Below are 20,794 nucleotides of genomic sequence, written 5' to 3'. Positions count from 1 at the left end.
AAATCATGTTTTCATCCATTTTATTTATGGTATTAGCTTTTTTCTCTTCTGTATTGCAATTAACAACTCCTAAAATAAAGCCAAGTACAAGCTCTACTTGGAAGCAGTCAGTATGAATTAAATGCCCAACTCAAATTCTCAAATAAAAAATTAACTCAAAAAACCCCACCAAACCTAAAATCTGAGTGTGTTTTAAGTTCTGTCTCCTGTATTATTTGCTGACAACTGGCCTGACATTTTTAGATCAGGCTCCGTTGCAAACTCTCTCTGATCCAGTTCTACCATTCTAACCAACTTCAGTTCTGATGCTACAAGGTAATAAGGCCTTCTGCAAGATGCTCTTCTGGGCTGGTGGGAATTACTCAGACCTGATTACACTACAGGGTCACAAGTTGAGACAACCATGAAGCTAGCCTTGCTGTCTGAAGCCTCTTCTCACTGCAGCATTCGCTTCCGGGATGATGTTTGCAACTCACTGAAATGATCTGCTGCATCCATCAAACCTCTAATTTCTAGTGTTTATTATGAGGTTCTGTAAAGATCAACCAATCTGGGAACCTGTTGTTTGAATTTTGGTTGGAGTCCTGAAGGCCTCCAAAACAGCCTGAAGCTGAGAAAAGGTATTATTTTGCTTCCTGTTAGGATAAGCTGCCTGTCATCTTCAGATACATGCTTTAGTCCGTGATGACACCAACCATGTCAAAATATCTCTAAATTACAGTTTAGTGGAATGAGGTATTTTCCTGATTCAGTGGTACAGACTTCTCCAGACCTGTCCTAGACTCATCCAGCATGCTCTCTACCCTGCCTGTGCTACCATTTTGCTCAATTTTCTATCCTGTATTTTATTGCTACACATGAAGAGGAGGCAGTCCTTCTGGACTACCATGGTGTCAGTGGATTTCATAAATACAATTCATGATGACTCAATTATTAAGGCAGCACTTGGTCAAACTGCCATCCTTCTCAAAGCTTGATCTTTGGAAGGTCTTGCAGATGTGCTACCATGTCCTGGGGATCAGTCAGAGCACTTTAAATCTGCAGAGACACCTTCGGTGGCCCACACTATACTACAGCAGCGAAAGAAAAATCAGCAACAACAGATGTAGTCATGGTTATTCATTCCTACTTTGAAACCTTTAATTAAGGGAGCGCAAGTCGATTCATTCCAGAAACATTGTAACACGATCCCTTAGCACTGCAATGTCACATGGAAAAAGGGCAATACTTCTAAGTAAAAATAATGGGTTTAGTCCCAGAAGACAACTCTTACCTCACTAGCTGGATTTTCTTTTCCTACAGTCTGGCTTTTGGCAATATATGCTTCAGTTGAATTTACAAATAAATGATTTAAGTAAAGGACAACACACACACTGTGTTTGTAAAATATGAGCCGACTGTTATGAAAATACAAATATCCTGGCAGCCCAACCTATACTTGATCACACTCAAGCCATATAGTTGTTACAACGGAGGGCAGCATGATTATAAAACTGAAAAACAACAATATTTGTGCCAAATAAAACCACCCTCAAGCCTTGTTAAAGTCAGGCAAGAACAGCAGTAACTTTCATACAACAAACATTTACCATTCGGAAATTGGAAGGAATGATTCACGTTATGCAGCTGTGCACAAAGATTTCGTTGGAAAATCCGTCAGCGAGCCTTACTGCCTTTACAGTGAGAGAACACCCTCTGGCCTTCCCACAAGAGGTAATGTAAAAAAACTAAAGGTCATTTCAACTGTGATTAAAAAAAAAGAAAGAAAAAAAAAAAAAAAAGAAAAGAAAAAACCAGAAGGTATTATCTTCTATGAAATACTGCAGCAGCAAGTCCAGCACAGTAACAACGGTGAAGGAAAGCGTCTGTAGTGTTTGCTTCTGCGCAAGAATGAGTCTACTGCTAAAACCATTCCACTACACAACGATAAAATAGGAAGTGCATAAACATCAGATCAGCCTGCTAGCTGTAAGGTTTTAAAGATTAATCGATGTGGTCCTGTTTAACACATCATCAGTATTTTAAAATGGATTATTAGGAAAAGGGCTCGGTTTTCAGACAGCACAGCTTCCCATATACAGTGTTTCCAATTAGGCACTTAAAGTACCCAAAAAGCACTTTAAGGCATGATTAAAAAAACAAAACCAACAACACAGAAAACACAGAACCCGAAATATATTTTCTCACTAACACTGCACCACTTCCTAATTAATGCAATAAACACTACACTGTCAGTTCTCAGATTTTCTACAGCTCCCATCAGCACAGTATCTCAGCTCCGCTAAATGCTTCTATGATAAAATAAAATCAGTTTCTACAAGCTGTGCATTACGTTCTAGCTTAACTGTATTTTCTGCCTTAAGTGAGATGCAATTCAGCTTAAAGCTGCTCGTCTCCTAAGGTCTGGAGCACTACAGGAAGCATAAATGCATCAACTGACCCTACTAGCACTGGTAAGGCTTTTGCCAGCACGAGGGCACTCTCGTCAGCAAGTATATTTTAGATCAGGCACTGTCCATGTACATAAATTGCAAATTCAAACTCGGCCCAGTTTCAAACTGACAGATGCTGCTGCTGAATAGTCTTCCTAACCTTTAAAAATGAAAATGTTTGATAATGTCCCACTATCCCCAAGCAATGACAGATTCTTCATTCTTCAGAATTTTGCTCTGGTTAGAAGAGTACAAGATTTTACTTTTACACAACATAATGAGGCCTCTTCAAATTCTTTACCCTGAATCCATGTTGATACCTAATAGTTTTCCAGGCTGGAAGAGATTAGGAAGAAACAGCTGCACCCCCAAACCTGTACTTTTAAGGTCTGAAGCAGACCTGTCATAGTGTAAATATGTACATATGTGTATGTAAAGCAAAGAGTAAGAATATCTTAAACTGACACATCATTTGAAAGCCCTCTGAGAACCCAAAGCCAGGTAAAAGGAATGAGGGAAATAATGTTGCAGGACATGCGAAAATACATTTTCAGTTCTCTACCTTGTAGAATCTGGTTTTACTCTTGAACCAATAGCAAAATCAAAACTAATCTTCAAAGTAAGTGCATCTGGTGCTTTCAGTTCAGACATGGACCTGCATTTCATGAATACCTCATGTGACAGTTTATCTGTCTCAACTTCTGGATGGGTTTACCAGTCCATCTCTGGCTCTTTCTGATGGACAAGAACAAAAGTCATCCTAACCTCTTAAACAATTCTCAGCACTTTGTTGTAGACATCTTCTTTCTTCCCAAGCACACTTTTGTCCATTCCAGGACTTTGCCTTCCCCCCCTCAGACTTAGCAATCTTCATCTGCACACAAGACCTCTCCCCTCATCCCAAGAAATGCTTTGGTTTGCACCTCAATGCTGTCCTGCTAGGACTCACCAACCCAATCCGATCCATCTCCTCAGCATGTCATTCTCAAGCCATCTCATGTCTACTTGAGGCTTCCTTGAAATTTACTTAAGCACAGAGAAAAGAGGGGCAGAAAATCCCAGAACAACACAACAGACAGCTTCTAGCAACAGCCCTTTTACAGGTAGAAACATCACAGACTGACAGGAGTGCTGCTTTCCAGGCCCAGCATGACCTCCTTTAAACAGATCAGTTAATGAAAGAGAAAGGAAGTTACACATCTTGGGCATAAACCATGCGCAACTAAGGAGTAAAAAGCACAGTGATCATCAGAAATGCACACTTGCATAGAAGAGGGCTTCTGCCAACAGACAGTCACACAGCCATTTAGGAGACATTCATATGCAGTCACAAGTGCTAGGAGAGCATCTCAGATTTTTTTCCATAAACACAAATATGGCTACATTGTTACATTTCAACGTAGCCTTTTCCTTCATGATTCTCCTTCTTTCTCACCCACTTCCATTTTATCCCTTATATAAATCTGGAGAGCTGTAGTACTTTCAGACTGTATATTTTAACTGCAGATAAAAAACCTTGTTACTATTGCCTCAAACTGTTTAGACTGCTTGTCCCTGTGTATTCCTTTTATAGGAAGAATAAAAATGTTTACCTCTGTTTGAAATGGCTCTTTCTCTCTCCCCACTGAAGATCAGCCAGCTCTAGGGTAGAACAGCAGTACTTTAAGTACATATGGTAACCCCATAAAGCAGTTTAAGGCTTACTGCGAGGTTTCCCACAGAGAATTCAGTTTTATTTTGTCTTCCACTGTACGTCACTCCCTGCAGCACAGTGATCTGTAACATCATGCTGGAGATTAGTTTAATGTTGTCCGGGAGGAAATAATCAGCTATGTCCTGACACAGCAGCTTTTGCCCTAAACTTTGTTTTTATTTGGCAATATCTCTACTGAACACAGGTGATGCCTCAGGTACTGAATCCTGTTGACGAGGCCACTTCTTAGCCATGTGGACCAACGTGATCAGAAGAAAATATAATTTCACATTTTCTGAACTGATGTAGGATGAAAGGGTAGTGCAAGTCATAAATATAAAAAGAAGTAAGAAAATATGAAATGTTCCTCTGTAAGCTACAGACTAGGAACTAACCATTAAGCATTACCATGCGTTTTAAGATGTCAATTTTGCTTTGTTTGGCAGCAGCATGCATTAAAATTTAACTCCTAGAGAGATTCATGGCAAACATTTGTGGCCTTTTGCTGACCCACACAACAGACTGCAAAACAACTTCTAGAAAATTCCTCCTCAGCTTCAAAACCTTCCTTATTAGCACCTTTGCTATGTCCAAAATCCATATGCACATAAAAATGACTTGACTTACAGAAATAAAGCCATAATTCCTTTGCTGGTGAGATGCTCAAACCACAAAACCCACACAGTTGAACAGAAAACGCAATTTCAACTCTCTTTTTTAGAGTACAGGCGCCAACAGCATTTCAGAAACTAAGCTTGAGCCATCACAAAACGTTTTAAACAGCAGCCAAGCAGGCTCTAGCGTTTAGGGATTTTATGCACTCCAACCAAAACAGAACTCCAACAGCATTAAGGTAATTAAAGGATGAATACAGCCACAGCCCTAGGCAGCGTGAGCAAAACAGATGGGCTACCACAACAAGTTTCAGGGTAAATAGGAGCTGAGTGCTGGCTGTGGCAGCACCCAACCGCACTGGAAGCATTTTGCAGAAGTCCCTGCACATGAAGGCAATAGCAGGCAGCCCCTGGAAAGAGGGCAGCAGGGGGAGAGTGCAGAGAACAGCCAAAATATCCCTATCTGTTGTGTGTATCATGAAGAAGGAAGGGCATACACCAAAGGGCCTTTGAAAATCCTGAATGAGAAAGGTGTGGATCCTTGTGATACGTGGTCTTTTCCACAAAACTTCTTTCCACCTCTGCTACCAGCAGCCACTAAGCTAAGTGATGGTCTGTAATGGGGTGGAAGGTAAAGTCTTGATGCAAGGAGCAAGCACCATGCACGGGTACCTGCCTGTCACACCTACAGAAACCAACCCATCCGCCCTGGCAAGCAGAGTACCATGAACACCACTGCCAGCAGCTGCAGAGGTTCATTTCAGCTGGTGCCCAGTGAAAAAAGGAGAAAGCTGTGGTCAACCTTTCTTGCCTTGCATGAAATGTTTCTGTAGGAACAAACTTCTTCAGCATTCAGGTCCTCCACATGAATATGAAAAAGAAAAAGGAGTCATGGTCTCACTTTTGTTCTGGTGTTGCCTTTCTGTAGTACATGGGTAACAAAGTATTTCTGATGAAAATATCTTGCATGGGCTTGCACCATGCTTTTTAAGAGCTTTCAGGATACTTTTTGGTATATTCCCTTTTCCTTAAATAAAAGCTATTGCACTGTTATTTTACAAAAAATAAAAATCAAAATGTTGGGGCTCAAAAGTGACTGAAAAAATAATGGTAATCCAAAATAAATGTTGCTCTGTTAGTCCCTAAAAACAAAGACATTAATGATGAGAATCTGATGGCACACATGGCCTGGGCCCATGTGGAAAACATGCAGGGTTTCACAACTGCGGCATAACAGCATTTCCTTTGTTTATTGGAAGATCCCTGCAGGGCTGAAAACACCCAGGCAGTGAGCACCATGTTTTCTCCCAATTCCCAAATATACTATATAACTCTCAGCAATGATGACTGATACTTCTCAACTGCTACTGAGTCTGACGCTACTTTAATGTTATCCTTGGCATACAGTTTCCTCTGAATTAAGTAAAAAGCCTTGAAAACTTTTAGGCATGTCAAGGCTCTTCCTCAGGTAGGCAGACAGCATTACTCTAAGGAGCTTCAGTGCAAAAAACTTCCAAATAAACCAAGATTTGTTTTCTCCTCCTTCTCCAGGTAGAGAAAAGACACCAGATAGGCGTCCATTTTAATGTGCAGGCAGATGGAAGAGCTCAGCACGCATCCCAGCTGTGTGCAGGCAGCTAGCCCTCCTGGCAATAGACCCCCTGCTCCAAGCTCTCTGTGTTGCTGACAGAACCCACTCCGGTGGGGAGCTGGAGCAGGGTAGCTGTTAAGTGCTAAACTACAGCCTAATCTGATCAGACGTGTGGCCTCTAGGCCCAAAAAGGAGCTATAGCCATCTTACATGGTTCACCTCCGGCCAGAGGACAGCAGTAGCAGACAGAGGTTACAGGCAGCCTGCTCAACTGCCCCCATCTGTTTTTCCCAGACACAAGAAAGTCACTCTGCCAGTAAAGCCATCCATCTACAGGGATGTGCCCAAGCCTGTCAGCAGAGGGGACAGTGACCAGTGACAATTGTCCTCATGCAAAGTTTTACTCCTTCACTATAACCTTTGGCACAGATGGCCATATTCCTTAACACCTATAAAATCCCATGTACATGGTCAGCTTTGGACTTTTAAAGTTAAACCGTGTTTGAGTTATTTAAGCAAGAAAACAGCTGAGTGTGTTTTCTTCACATTTTCAAAAGGTATTCCCACCTGGGAGGAGAACAAGAATACAGTCTAAGGGAAAGATACAAACCAGTGAATATAGGCAATGATAACCAAACCAACCCTTACGCTGCAGAGTGGGCACATCATCACACACTCCATGCCCTAGGAATACTTTAATGGGACAAAACTTACTTTTCCCTGCCCTTCTGACACGTTTTTGCTTATACTACTCTCAACAAGAACAATTAGGCTTCTAAATATTACTGGAATAAAAGTGAGTAAAGAAAGTTAGTGTGAACAATGTCCCAGAAAGCTACAATGCCCACTGCCATTTCTCTGATGTGACCAAGCGGGAGACAAGAAAGCAAACTCAGTAAAAGTGGACTTAAAGAACGACATGCTCTGAATAATCAGTCTTGAGGGAGATCCCACTGCCATCCTGGTTTCTACATCTGATACATGAGTGATGACAAACATTTGAAAAATCCTATATTACAACAACAACAGAAGGTTTAAGTTAGAACTTTCACATGTACAATGATAACAAGAAAAACACAGCTGTTCTTGTTCTCTTGATTCTACCCCCTTAATGGAGGGGTGGGAAATATCCCTCCCATGAAAGCACAGTTTATGAAAAGTTTTAAAACCTAAAAAATTGTTTCTTACTTTTGCTGCAAGCATAAAAATTTAGACCTGAGAGGTAAAAAGATGACAAGTGCCACCTTGTGGGCATTTTCAAAGACAGACTTCAACGTTGCTTACTATTTCCAGCATTGTATCTCAGCCTCCAGACAACAAGCTGCAGACAATTTTCAGCATTTCTGGGAACATCATCTTTGCTCCCTGAGAAAAGACAGATATGATGGAAACTCCTACCTGACATGACTCTGGGGGTTAGCTCTAGGTACAGCAGTAAGGCTATCAGCTGTCTATAAGCTTCTGATTTCCATCACTAGCTCTATAATAGCTCTGCAGGCTCATGGGTATCCTGAAATGTCTGGTTTACTCAGTAAACAATTTCCAATTGGATAATGTTGCTGGAAAACAAGCATGCCTCTTGAATTTATCTGTTTCAAAGAAAAACAGTCTGTCGATTTTTTTTTGTTTGTGTTTAATCTCATTGTGGCAAAACTGACTGTGGGTGGCTGCAGCCTCAAAGTGATGGATCAATGAGTTAGGCAGTTTCCCATCCTCCCCTAAGGGTTATTTGAAAAGTCATTTGCAAACTAATTTTGCAATTTCAAAACTGACAGAGACATGCCTTTATGGGAAGACATGCATCTTTTAGATTTGACAGAAAATTTGTCCAAATATCTTCTGTATCAGTAGAAGAAAGTCTTGGAGCAATCCAGAGTAACATCAGGCAACACAAGCTTGAACACTAAAGTCAAACTCTCCTGGTTTAAATCTAGACTGCTTTTCATTGGAGACACTGTTTTGATCATGGTCAGTGAAGCTTGCTTGAAAGCCAGGAAAAATACCTGTCAAGGTTATTGCTCTTACACTGCTCTTATTACAACCATGGCAAGGAATAATACAGGAGAAAACATTTACCCCTTGACATTTCCTTTCCTATTTTTTTGTTTCACAAATCCTTCTTTGTCTCCCGTTTTCAAAAAGCCTGCACAGAGACCAAGCTCATTTCCCAGCACTTGTTTTACTTCTTCCAAACATTAATACCACCACCAAGGGCACATCAGTTTTACCGTAACTTTAACCCAGTGCCAACTGTTATATAGCTACAGCCTCAAGGCATTCACAACAGTACGTTTTTGTCTTGATTTCTCTAACGTATGCAACAGGGAATATTGACTGGAGCTTGATGACACAAATATTCTGAGCCGTCACCCTGATAATAAAAAAGAAAGATGTTATATGGTATAAAATTGTCTTCTAGCTGTAAATTAATCCCCTCCCATGAATAGAAGCCTGTCCAGTCAAGGTTGAGCAGAAATGTCCCTAAATAAAGGACAAGCTTTCAGGCACCTTTGAAATACAAGCCTTCCATCTACTGCATAATGCCCTAATTTGCTGAATGGGGAGGCATGTTTTATCACCATTTGCTTGGTTGCTTTGAATTTTTTTAACACAGCACTGAGACAATGAACGTACATTCACTTTCCTGCTCTAAAAACCACTTTTAAATAGTGTACTGTGGTTTTACCAAAACTGGAGCCCCAACAAAAGAGCACAACATTGACCCTGATTGACTCCCTATCCCTTGGTAAAAATCTGCTGAGAACTTGTCTTTCCTTGCATTGTAGACCAAGATAGCTGCTGTGCATTCACTAGCCTTCTAGAAGAAAAATAAAACACAATAAAAACACCCATTAGCAGGACAGGCAAAAATCTGAGTCACATGGGGAAAAATTAAGAGCAGATTTGATTTCTGGCCTCAAGACAGACTCACATGTTCCAAAGCACATCTCTCTCTGTCAGATGGTCTAATAGATGGTGTTGCCTCTCCTTTCCCAAACTTGACCCATTTAAATTCTTAGGCCATCAGTTATAACAAACCTATAACAATCCTTATTGCAAACAGATTTTTCATTTTCTAAAAGACTGGCATTAACACACACCATTGCTCACACAAAACTACAGCTTGTATTTATGTCCTCATTTCCAGAACAGATGCAGTACATCAACACGCATGGCTGGAAGGAGGAGGACAGACTACCAAGTAAAGTACTCTTGCCTGGAACCATGACTGGTTTTCATATTGTCATGAATAAAATACCTACAAAACACTACTGGCAGAGACAAGAGAAAGGGAAACAGATACAATGTGGTGGGCTGCTTTTTCTTGAACTGGAATTAAGATTTTACTCTAAAAGTCATTTTTCTTTGGCTGTGAGCTTTTCCCAGTCTAAAAGCTGCAAGTGTTATTTCTTACCTCTCCCGGTCTCATATAAAATACTCAAGAGGCCTCCAGTTGCACAGAGCAGGTTGCTCCTGGTAGATAAGTTGAAAACTTCACATTCCTCTCTGGCAGTTCCATGTAGTGAAAGAACTATGGCAAAATACATTTACCCACCAGAGTCTCCCTGCTTATAGCATTAAATCCATCAGTTTTGTAACACTCTCTCTCCTTGGCAGGTTCATCTGCTGCACTAGGCAGGAACCAGAGAAAGGCAGAGAGAGCAGGTGTGAGGTCCAGTCTGTGGAGCAGCTGTGCAATGTGGTCCGTAATTAATGGAAACTTTGGTCTATTACATTTAACTTTATCATGGCATCATGTTAATCCGGAGGCTTTCAACAACTACTGGCTGTATTTCTGGAATATTGATGCATCATTTTGGGAACTGAGATCCCATGGGAATGTCCACAAGTGAAAAATCAGACTTTGTCCTACAGAATGAGATGTCTAAACTGGATATAGGAACAGTTGCTGGCAAGAGAAGAGACTCATGTAGATGAGATCATCCTAGAGATCAAAGATCACTATCTCCATTCTCAAGTCTTACTAATGCAATAATTCCCCAGCCAGTGTTACCCCTTTGGGTGACAGCTCTTTTGCATCTTTATCTCCACTTGGGCTTTATAAAAAGAATCCTATCATGGGCAACTGGCAGGAAAACACATTCAGATACATGGAGAGCTATAGGATGTGACAGATCAAAAATCCAGTTTGTACTTTAAAAATGGTCTTAGTCTATTTATGTAGCTAGCTGGGAACTGCCAGAAGGCAGAATGCAAGCAATTGTCAGAGATCAGGATATGCAGGATCTCCTTACAGAAATAAGGGCAAATGCTACCACGACTCTGACACATGGCAAGCCCTGCTTGTGTCTTTCACAGCAATGAGAGAAGGAAGATGCCTTCCAAATAAGACAGTCTTTACATTTAAGAGTTGTGACTAAGAGCGGAGCTACCCCATCAACACAGCATTTAAAAAGAAAAACAAACAAGCAAAAAAAGATCTTCCTGCTTTTCACACACCTTTCTACAGAGCGTGAGAAAAACGTCAACAAACCTAGCAGCTGAATTAGCCAGTGTGAGCTCTCTCTCAAAACAGCTTACTCATTTCAGAGGCTGCTTGGAGGCAGCACTCTGAGTTACCATCCCAAGAGTGTAGCATATTCTGCCCAGCCCTGGGGGTCACCATGATTCGAGGCAGCAGCAATACTGTTTCACCTCCTGCAAATTCTGAGCCTGCAGAAGGGAAAGTCAGGCTGAACTGATTATCCTGCTTTGATCTGATGCATCTGCAGGTAGATCAAGGTGAGGGTTATCTTCTTATACAGCACAGTCTCAATCAAAACTAAGGAGTAAGAGGTGTTCCACCAAGTTACAGAAAAGGGACAGTCAGGGTGTTGGGAGGGGGCAGTGACCACAAGTTGCTTTGACACAGCTTGGAAGTGGGCAGACAGCAATAGAACAACAGAACACAATAGAACAAAAGAACAACAGCACAGCTATAGGCACATGAGTTCACACTGGAAATGCCATGGTAAGTTTCCTCTCCTCTTATTTGGTTTTTTTTTGTTTGTTTGTTTGGGGTTTTTTGTGTGCTTTGGTGTTTGGTTTTTGTTGGTTGGTTGTTTTGGTGGTTTGGGGGTTTTTTTGGTTAACATACTTGCAAATATTTAGCTTGTTATACTACAAATGTTATTTCTCAATAAAAAAGTACCTGCCATAATCTCCTTATCAGTAATTTTTGGCATTGAAGTAATATGCAACAGAAAGTTTCTGAATGTTTTCTCACCTGGAAGAAGAATCACTATTTTATTTTGAAATGCTTCTCTTGTGTGAAACCAGCAAAGATTTTTTTTCAACACTTTCAAATCCTATTTATACATATACTCTTTGAAAAACCTGAAAAGGAAATCAGTAAAATTGCTGTGTCCAAAAAATCACGTTTCCTTTGTTGGAAGGATATATTCATGTGTGCATGTCCAGCCACTAAGGCAAAGGTGAGGAAAAGCTATATCCTGTTTTTAACTTTTGTGGGGTTTTGTGGGTTTCGTTTTGTTTGTTGGTTGGCTTGTTTATTTTTTAGGTTGGTTGGGGTTTTTGTTTTTAAATGAAAAATGACCCAGTATTGCACTGACACATTGTGTTCAAATTCCTAAGGAAACCATAAGGTACAGACGAAAAAGTATGGAAGACTGACCCTGCCAAATAATTACCAGTAACTTTCATAGTCTGTTCTGACATGTATATTTATCAGGTACTAATTCAGCATGGGCTGCCTTGGACCCTGACAATATGAGAGAAAGGAATGGTTAGGTGCACCGAAACACAGGGTTCTTTTGTCAGAACTATACTATTACTCCATTTTTCACAGTCCCCCACTTACTATGCATAAAAAGTAATTCCATACCTGATTTTCTATTGCTGTAAAAGACTGCTACATGATGTACCTTGTTTTTTACATAGTATAAAGGGTTGCAGTTGTTGTGCTGCTAGCTATAATAGCACACTACTGTGCAGTGGGCAACAAAACAATTCCAGTGTTTAGGAAACGGTGTTTTACCTTTAGTTTTAGAGTGGGAATTTCCCACAAGCAAGCTGCTTCAGGACATTCAGTTCCTAGTCAGGGTAAGAAATGATGTTTTTATTTGAGCTTCCTGAAAGGCAAAGTTACCTACAGGCAGGAAGGAGACAGGGGTGGGGAGCAGGAGTGCAGAACGACCACCTTCCATCAGAACCATGAACATGCATCTACAACCATGTGATGTATTAAGCAGACCTAGATTCTACCACCTGCAGCAAAGACGAATGTGATTGTGGGCTTCCTCACAGAGATGACTGAAACCAAAACACAGTTACCTGATCACTCTGAGCAGCAAGATTTATCTCCCAACTTTGACAGTGGTCCACAACCAGAGAATGCAGGTTTCCTAACACATTCTCCCTGGGACTAAGATTTGGTCATGTGAAAAGTCAGACCACATTATGACATCCTATCAGCATTAAACATAATTTAACCAGAAACTCTAACCAGCCCTGACTGCCACAGCAGCTTCAAGTTTCTCCACAATAGTTACCACAGAACTGCTAGAAAAAGACAAAACTATACCTGGGGACCAATGCATAATGGAAATCAGGCCTCCACAGGAATAAATAAGATTTTACAGGCAAGTTTTCAAAAAACTATGAAATCACCTCAGAAATGTCACCTCTTTCATTCAAACAGAAAGAACGAATATTTTAGTGCTGGAAATGTCAGAAGTGAACTGGTTTGCACACATAGAGAATACTCCAAGATTCCCTCCTCCCCCTGACTGTCATCAGGACATTGATCCACTACTCTAACATTAATCCTCAAGAAACAGCATGAAAAATGGCAGGCACGCTTCCCAGCATCTTCTTGGGTCTCTCCAGTGAGGGTGCTCAGGGCCTGAATGCCACTCAATTACAAAGTTCTAGTAGCACTGTTAAATATTTTAGAATATTAAATACTTCACTGGCTTTCAATTACACTTTTTCTTTTTTCAAGGTAGACTCAAAATGGCAAAATTTGAAAGGTTATTGATCTTCTGCCATCATTTATGAAGATGTACAAGGCAGGTACAACCCACCCCACTGAAATGACAACCAAGCTAGTTTATAATTTTACAAGGGAGCAGGAAGCATCTAATATTCTTTTGATAACTACAAAACTGCCCTTGGGCAAGGTTTTGGTTCTGTTGTTTCATCTGAAGGCACATTCCTGCAGAACTGTACAATCTCTGTCCACAAGATGGAGCAGCTAAATAGCCTGAGATGCAGAAGCAAATCCTCAAATTCAGAATGAGAAAGAATCATCTAACAACACACTTCTACAGCAGTCACCCATGCCCGCACGCCAAGAGGATCCTGATTAACGTGCTTTTATTTGGCACAAATCACACAGTCTTCCAGAAAGCTAGTATTCAGTTTGCCAAGCACAGTAGTATTTGTTGTAACCATGGTACTGCAATTACATGTAAACAGTCTTTTCTTGCCACTGAGATATGCTTTCTGTCACATGGAAATCTTTTACTACATCTTTAAAGACAGCTAAGAGCTCTTTGAGAGAGATAGTATGAGTATAAAGTCCCCAAACCAAATAAGGCAGTTGAGTCCAAGTCAAATAGATGTTAACACTGACTTACACCTGAAACCTCAGTCCTTGGCTGCTGTGCTGCGTGTATCAACAAAGCTTGGTAACTCCTCCTGGATCCTCAGATCCAGACAGCATTTCCCTTCAACATCATCAGATGAGATTCTGCACTATGCAGACTGTCTCCACTTCCTAGTGGGTGACGTGATGCCAAGAAGGAAAGGGATATGTTTGTTCAATGGTCTACCTCAGCTGATATCACAAGAATCTCTTTGGGGAGAATTCAAAGGCTTCATCTTCATTCTTTACTTGTGCACACAATTGGGTCTGCCCTTTCCAGCTTCAGCAACAATCCTCAAACCTGATTTCTCAAGATTCTTATACAATATTCACAATTAACAGAAAACTCAATTTTTTACCAGCCTCTGCCTGAGACATACTTCAAAGTGCTAAGCTGAGAAGCCATGAATGAAAATTCTTCATCCTCTTTTATAAGTGTTAGTGTCACTTCTCTGATATTTGATTCCAAATTGCTAGTTAATAGATCCATCTTCTTTTCCCAGTTCCTAAGTAGGTTTCCTTTTCGATTTTTTTTTGTTTGAGATTACATTGCCAGTAAAACCTTTTCAAAGTTGCTCTCCTTATTGGATTCATTAGGTTCTATAAATTAGGTAAGGTTAGTACAGCACGTAGGAGAAAATAATCATGATTCTCAGCACTTGGGCACTTCCAACTCCTTTTCACATAGCTGGGAGAGAAAGATTGAATTGATCTCTAACATGGTTCCTGTTTATTTTTTTTTTAAATCATCTTCATTGTAAAATTTTGTTCAAAACCAAGACTTTCAAACATTGTACCAATATGCCCAATTTTCTTTGTCTAATTAAACTATTTGAAGTCTCTGTTGTGACTAGATGCTGAATTGCTTAAATCTCCGTTATCATTAGCCTGAGTCAGTTGACACTGAATGAAGCCCCAGCATTTTAAGCAAAGGATAAATGCTGCAAGAGTGCCTATGGTAACTGACTTTAAAAGATCCCTTTGAACCCAGTGCTTTACTAGTAAAAATTATCTAGTCTATGCAGTGCAATGGGGAGTATGTATTCACTTTACAAACCTCTCCAAGACATAAGAGAAGTAGTGAGGATCTTTTAATGTTTTGGGGGGGGATTTTGTTTGTTTGTGGGGGTTTTGGTGGGGTGGGTTTTTGTCTGAGTTGTTTTTGTGTGGGTGGGTGCGAGTTTTGGTTGGTTGGTTTGCCTTGTTTTTTTGCCTCAAATCATCAGTGACAGGTACAATTCCTATAGCACTCTACATGTCTGTTTCCTCCAGTGACATAAACCCCACTGTAAATGTCCCAATTCCATGACCAAATTCTATTACCTACTTCAATTAAGGAACAGATTCAAAGAATGCTTTTCTGGCACAGACTGGCCCTTTAGCTAAGGGGCTCTGCCAGTAAACTTTTACCATCTCAACTGGCCACAATTCTTAAGCGCAGTTCAGGGCTATGCATAAAAATACGGAGAACAACTTGAATTGTAGGTGATCTGTGTACCTTCTGTTCTCAGAAGGCTCTGCACATAAGACAAGAAATAAGCAGGTCAATTTTTGTAGTATTTCCTGTCTTGCAGGGAGACTGCAGGCATGATCTGTTGTGAGCATTGTTTTAGAATAACATTTATTTCCTATGTTCCTGTGACTAAGCTAATCAAGTACTATAAAATTTAAAAGCCTTCCCTAAGCAAGCAAAACATTTAGGGATCAATTGATTTAATTTCTCTACAATATCTTTAGGATTGTCTCAGTAGAAAATATGCTTGTACTGCCACCATAAGCACACCCTACTTTTTGAAGCAGCTGCAAGACAGTAAGTATGACTTGCATAGAGAACAGTAATCACAGATGCATAGGACTTAAAATAGTAATCTGTTAATTAGCATTTCAAGTACGGAAGAACTAATTTCATAAAGTTGGCCTCATCCCCACAGTGGTAGATAGATTAATAGAAAATTACTTCTGTGCATTATAACACCAGAGCTCACAGCTGTGGAAAGGGATTCTGTTAAGTTGGCAAATTAATATTTGCATGCTCCTTCAGCAATGCATGGACACCTGAAATGGAGGGATAATTGGTTTCTTTGTCCCTACCCTTCCTGACTGTCACAATACATTGCTTGTTTCGTTTCATCTGATATATTCCCTATAAATTTCTCTAAAAACTGCCCTTGTTCATCATCTCCTTAAATAGCCATATCTGTCATCCTGGCTACAGCTCTGTCTCAAATCCCATTCATCTGCAGCCACTCAGAGTGCAAGCACTTCAAAGATTAAAAGAGAATTGCTTCCCTTCTCATTTCTTAACCACCAATATTCAGGAGAGTGAGTTTTCATCCACTGGCAGGCTCTGAGCAAGAAGGCATGAATAACTAATAACAAATATGTCCATGAAGATTTCTCCTGGCCGTTTTGAAATGTCTTCCTTTGTTCACACAAAGAGGTTGATGAGCAAACAAATGAACAGAAAGGGAATTCACAAAACATAAGGACAGCTCCTAAGCACCAAAATTAAACAAAAAACTCTTTCTTTCAAAGGACAATGCTAACTTTCTTAAAATACTTCTCAGGACATTCAGAGAAGCAAACAACAGTAGCAATGGGATAGCTTAACACTTCCCCTCCTTTTTCCTCTACACTGTTTTGTTATCTTTCCCATACTTGAGTCATTCAAGTGGAATGACAGCACACACCTCAGCCATGTTACTGTGAGATCTCACAGCTCAAGATATTAACAGACGTGCTCTAGGAAGTCTAGCCATAGAAACATCGCTTACTGTGCTTCCTGTCTCTATGAAGCTCCTACCCCTCACTGGGATTCAGCAGAGCAGAACTGGTGGGTATCCTTTATCTGCTTCCCTGCTAAACCAGGCAAGTGGTTTCAGCCCAGCTTCATAAAGGCTGGGCACGAAGCCACTGAACTTTCTGTCAAAATAGCAGAGAAGAGCACCAGCTTACATGCCACTTCTCAGAACGCAGGAAGAAATGGCCAGAGAGAAAAAGAATGCCACACCTGTAATCACCACAATCTTTTGTAAGAGACTATGAATCTGCTGTAGGATGAAAAACACTAGAATTAGACATCTGCTCAAGTTCCAGACATTTACAGACATGGGGTGTGAACGTCTGCACTGTTTTGTGGGAAAAGACAGTTTAAAAATCCCTGCCAACTCCTGGCAGGCAATTCACAAATATGGGTATCAAACTCACTGCATCTATTATTTGCAACAAACAACAGGATCAGGCTGTTTCCACTCTTCCAGATATCTTGACTGTCTTCCAGTCTTCCACTGATACAGTCCTAGGACAGAATCAGCTTTCCTCTGTTAGATCAAATCTCCACTAGGACACAAACTCAAGGGACCGGTGAAACCCTACTTCTACTGCTACCATGAAAAGCTGCTTTGCATATGGGCGATCACCTGTGGTGATAATAGCCATCTCTGCCACTGCAACTTTATGCAGCTATAAACCTGTTGAGATGACATTCTTGCCTGAAGCAGCCAACACGGTTGAGAGATAACAGAGCTCCTTTCTCAGCCAACCACTTCCAAGATCTTCCATCTCAGACTGCTTCAGTCTTCTTCATTCTCCCCTGAGCTGACATGGCAATTTATCTCAAGTTTTACATGCTTTATAGCACATCCTATTAGAAACAGCCCCAGAATACGTTAAATTCTGTTCATTGTGATATACCATTACGGGTTAGAAAAAAAGAAACACACCATGTTTAGCCTAGAATTTATGTGAAGTAGCAGAATCAAAGCAAACAAATCCCTCAGGACCCATTTTCTCAGGACAGTTTTACAGGTAAAGGATAAGTGTGAATTAAGAATAGTACAATTATGGCTGCTTAATACACCAAAACAGATACATTCATTTCGGCACAGTTATTCTGCCTTTCCCCAGACTTGCTGACGTTTTTTTGGTAGAGGGTTACACTGAAACAAGTCGAAAGACACTCTTTTCTGAGTTATCTTTTCAATGAGTTAGTATGGGTCAGCTCTGGTGCAGCAACTGAAAATACAACTACTCGCAGGCAGCCAAAATTCAAGATAAAGACTGAATTCTGCTCTTGAGGTTCAAAGCAAATACACTGTGGTCCATCTTTGTTACAGACAGGAGGACACACAGTGACACACTAAGATATGCCACCTCAACCATAAGTTAATCACCCCTCATCTGCAAACATAATGTGCATTTTTTGCATTTATATAGCTCCCTCTCCCGCTCTTACATCCGTAGTTCAAGATTTACTCTAAAGCTTTTACGTTTACGAAAGGCACCACATTAATTTGTTGATGCACATTAGACTTATTTGTTGCATTGTTTTATTGTCACTTTGTGTTTTCTTAAAGGGCAAAATCTTGAGGTTTTACCCATGACAAGACATAGTTTAACATATATACACAGCAGGGTACTCCACTCTACCTTCTCCTTGCTCATTCCCTTTTACAGATATTGATGTAGTTTAAGAGATGCAATAGCACACAAAAATCATTTACTTACTTATTTACTTACTAATTTACTTAGTAATGTAAATGTACATTAATGGGATGTACATTAAGTAGATAAAATACACATGAATTGGAAAAGAATCATGTAACCTTAATACACCAGCTACTTGACTTGGGAACAGCACTTGGTTTAAAAATAAACATTATTCTTAATTTTTTGAGCCAAAGATTGCAACACCATATTAACTACTCACCATGGGAAAAGTGCTAATTTTCAAAAGCCTACCTTTTTTTTTTTTTTTAACTTTTTTGTTTGGTTGGTTGGTTAAGGATAACTATAATATTTACCTGGAGTGCCTGTAGATAACAGCCTGGACCTTTTCTCAACCATCGGAAGTTACAATGACACAATGTAACACCCACAGTAAGCTATTTTACTAAAACAAATCTGTCATTTGAGTGCAGTGTTATGTTTACTTATCAGTTAAGGAGCTTGATGCAACTGAGAATGTGCAGGGTCACCCCCATACCTGCACCAACTCCTCCAGAAGACTGCTGGCTCATGTGAACTCATAATGAGATCAGGCCTATAATGACAATTTACTCCATTGGAAACTATGATTTACCACCTTTCATATCCTGAAAAACTCAGGCAGGAAATAGAAGTAACAGCTCTGTAACTTAACCAAGCAGTGCATAGATTTTTATCTATGAAGAGCTATCTTGCAACACACGCTAAACTTATTTTTAGGCAGGGCTTAATGTGCCACAATAACATAGCAGGTGTCAAATTTTAAGAAAAAAAAAAAAAAAATGTTTCAATGGGTTAAGAAATTGCACCAGCCCAAGAATCAGAACGTTTGTTTACACAGGAAGTAAAATCCACAGTCTAAACATTTCAGACTTCATATCATCACTTAAACTATTCACTAGAAACCGCTCCTGGTGCATGAGCTCCTCACAAGAAAGAGTGCCCCGACTATCGCAAATTCTCGTACAGATGCTCGTTATATTAATTTCTGCTTCCCTTTGCATTGTTGCATTCACCCAGTGTTTCTAGAAGCTGTTTGTGGCTCCTTTTTTCTCCCTCCACTGTAAAACTAAATATATTAAGCGTTACCACGCTTAATAACCTCACTCATGAGAGCCCACACGTTCAACAGTTAGAAGCACAGTTTTCACAGGCAGGTTCCCGCTACACTGTCTCAGGTTGGGAAGCCAACCACAGCGACACTCATAAGCCACTCAAAGCGTCCTTTCTTGAAGCAGAGCTCTTAAACACAATAACCGAAATGCATCTGATCGTTATAGGCAACTAAGCCCCGTACCGCGACCCTCCTAGGAGAGCGGGGTCCCACGGTAGTCAGCCCGAGGCTTCGCCATGCACCTCCTCAGCGACCGTCGGGCTTGCTGAGGCACCACAACTTTTATTTGTCTATCACGCCTCGCAGCCCGAGCCCACGCAGCGGCCGGCACCAGAGGCTGCCTCCGGGGCACACTATTCTCCACTGCCACCCCCAGGCGCGGGGCGGTGCGGCGGGCCTCGGCCTGCGGCAGCTCTTCAAGCCGGCGCTCGCGCCCACGCCCAGCCGCTGCCGCGCGGCAGACAATGAGGGACGGCAGCTCCGCGCCGGCGGGTACTCACCGAACAAGGTCAGAGCCATCGCGGCGGGGCGGGCCCGGAGGGCGGCGGGGGCTGGCTGGGCGGCGGGGTCTGGCTGGGCTGCGCGGCGCTGGCATTGGCGCGGCAGCTCTCGCATCAGCGGCGGGGCGCGCCTGCAACACAAGTTGGACGCGGGGCTGTCAGGGCGCCCCGCGGCACCAGCGCCCGCTGCTACTTGCTGCTGCGGGGCGGGGCGGAGCGGAGCGGCCACAGCCCGCGGCGCAGGGGACAGCAGGGCCCTAGGGAGTTAGGGAGGGGTCACGACCGTCGGAGATGCGCGGCAGCGGCGGGGAACTCCCCGCTCCCGCCCCCCACCCCCTCCCGCGCTCACGCTGCGGCCCGCCGCCTCGGGGAGCCATCTTGCGCCGCCACACGACCCGCCTTCCTCCCGCCGCAGCCGGCGGGACGGTTCCCATGGCAACACGGCCGGCCCGCCGCCCGCCGGGGCACAAAGGAAAGAGCCGTCCCCTCGTGTGGGGTGGTCGGGTGGCGTATCCTGGCCGCGAAGAGGGTGGAGGCTTTGGTCCCATCTCACATGTACGTGGCACCGGCAGTGCGCGGCTTGTCCCTCGGGCACTCTCTGGAGCCGTCTCGAACGACTGCTTTCCGCTGAGAAGATTTCTCTGTGGGAAATCAGTCTCGGGGCACCGGGCTGCGTTCAACAAGCGTCGCCCTGCGCTTCTTCAGCCTCGGTAGCGCTGCGCATACTTCCCGCAGGAGAAGGGCTAACGGCCTTGT

At 41.9% G+C, this 20,794-nt stretch overlaps 1 protein-coding gene across 1 annotated transcript in view; it reads right to left on the bottom strand.

The window, feature by feature from the left end:
* CHN1 (chimerin 1) overlaps nucleotides 1-20,257 on the bottom strand; it is a 100,198-nt gene extending 79,941 nt beyond the window's left edge. Inside the window, exon 1 of the mRNA XM_054174292.1 lies at nucleotides 20,039-20,257. Coding sequence (XP_054030267.1) covers nucleotides 20,039-20,153 — 115 coding nt within the window. The 5' untranslated portion in view covers nucleotides 20,154-20,257. The remainder of the gene's footprint in view (nucleotides 1-20,038) is intronic.
* Between the last annotated feature and the right edge of the window lie 537 nt (nucleotides 20,258-20,794).

The sequence above is a fragment of the Dryobates pubescens genome, chromosome 2 (genome assembly GCF_014839835.1).
Source record: "Dryobates pubescens isolate bDryPub1 chromosome 2, bDryPub1.pri, whole genome shotgun sequence".
Lineage (NCBI taxonomy): Eukaryota > Metazoa > Chordata > Aves > Piciformes > Picidae > Dryobates > Dryobates pubescens.
Note: the sequence above shows the minus strand (reverse complement) of the source record. Positions and strands in the feature narration are given on the sequence as shown.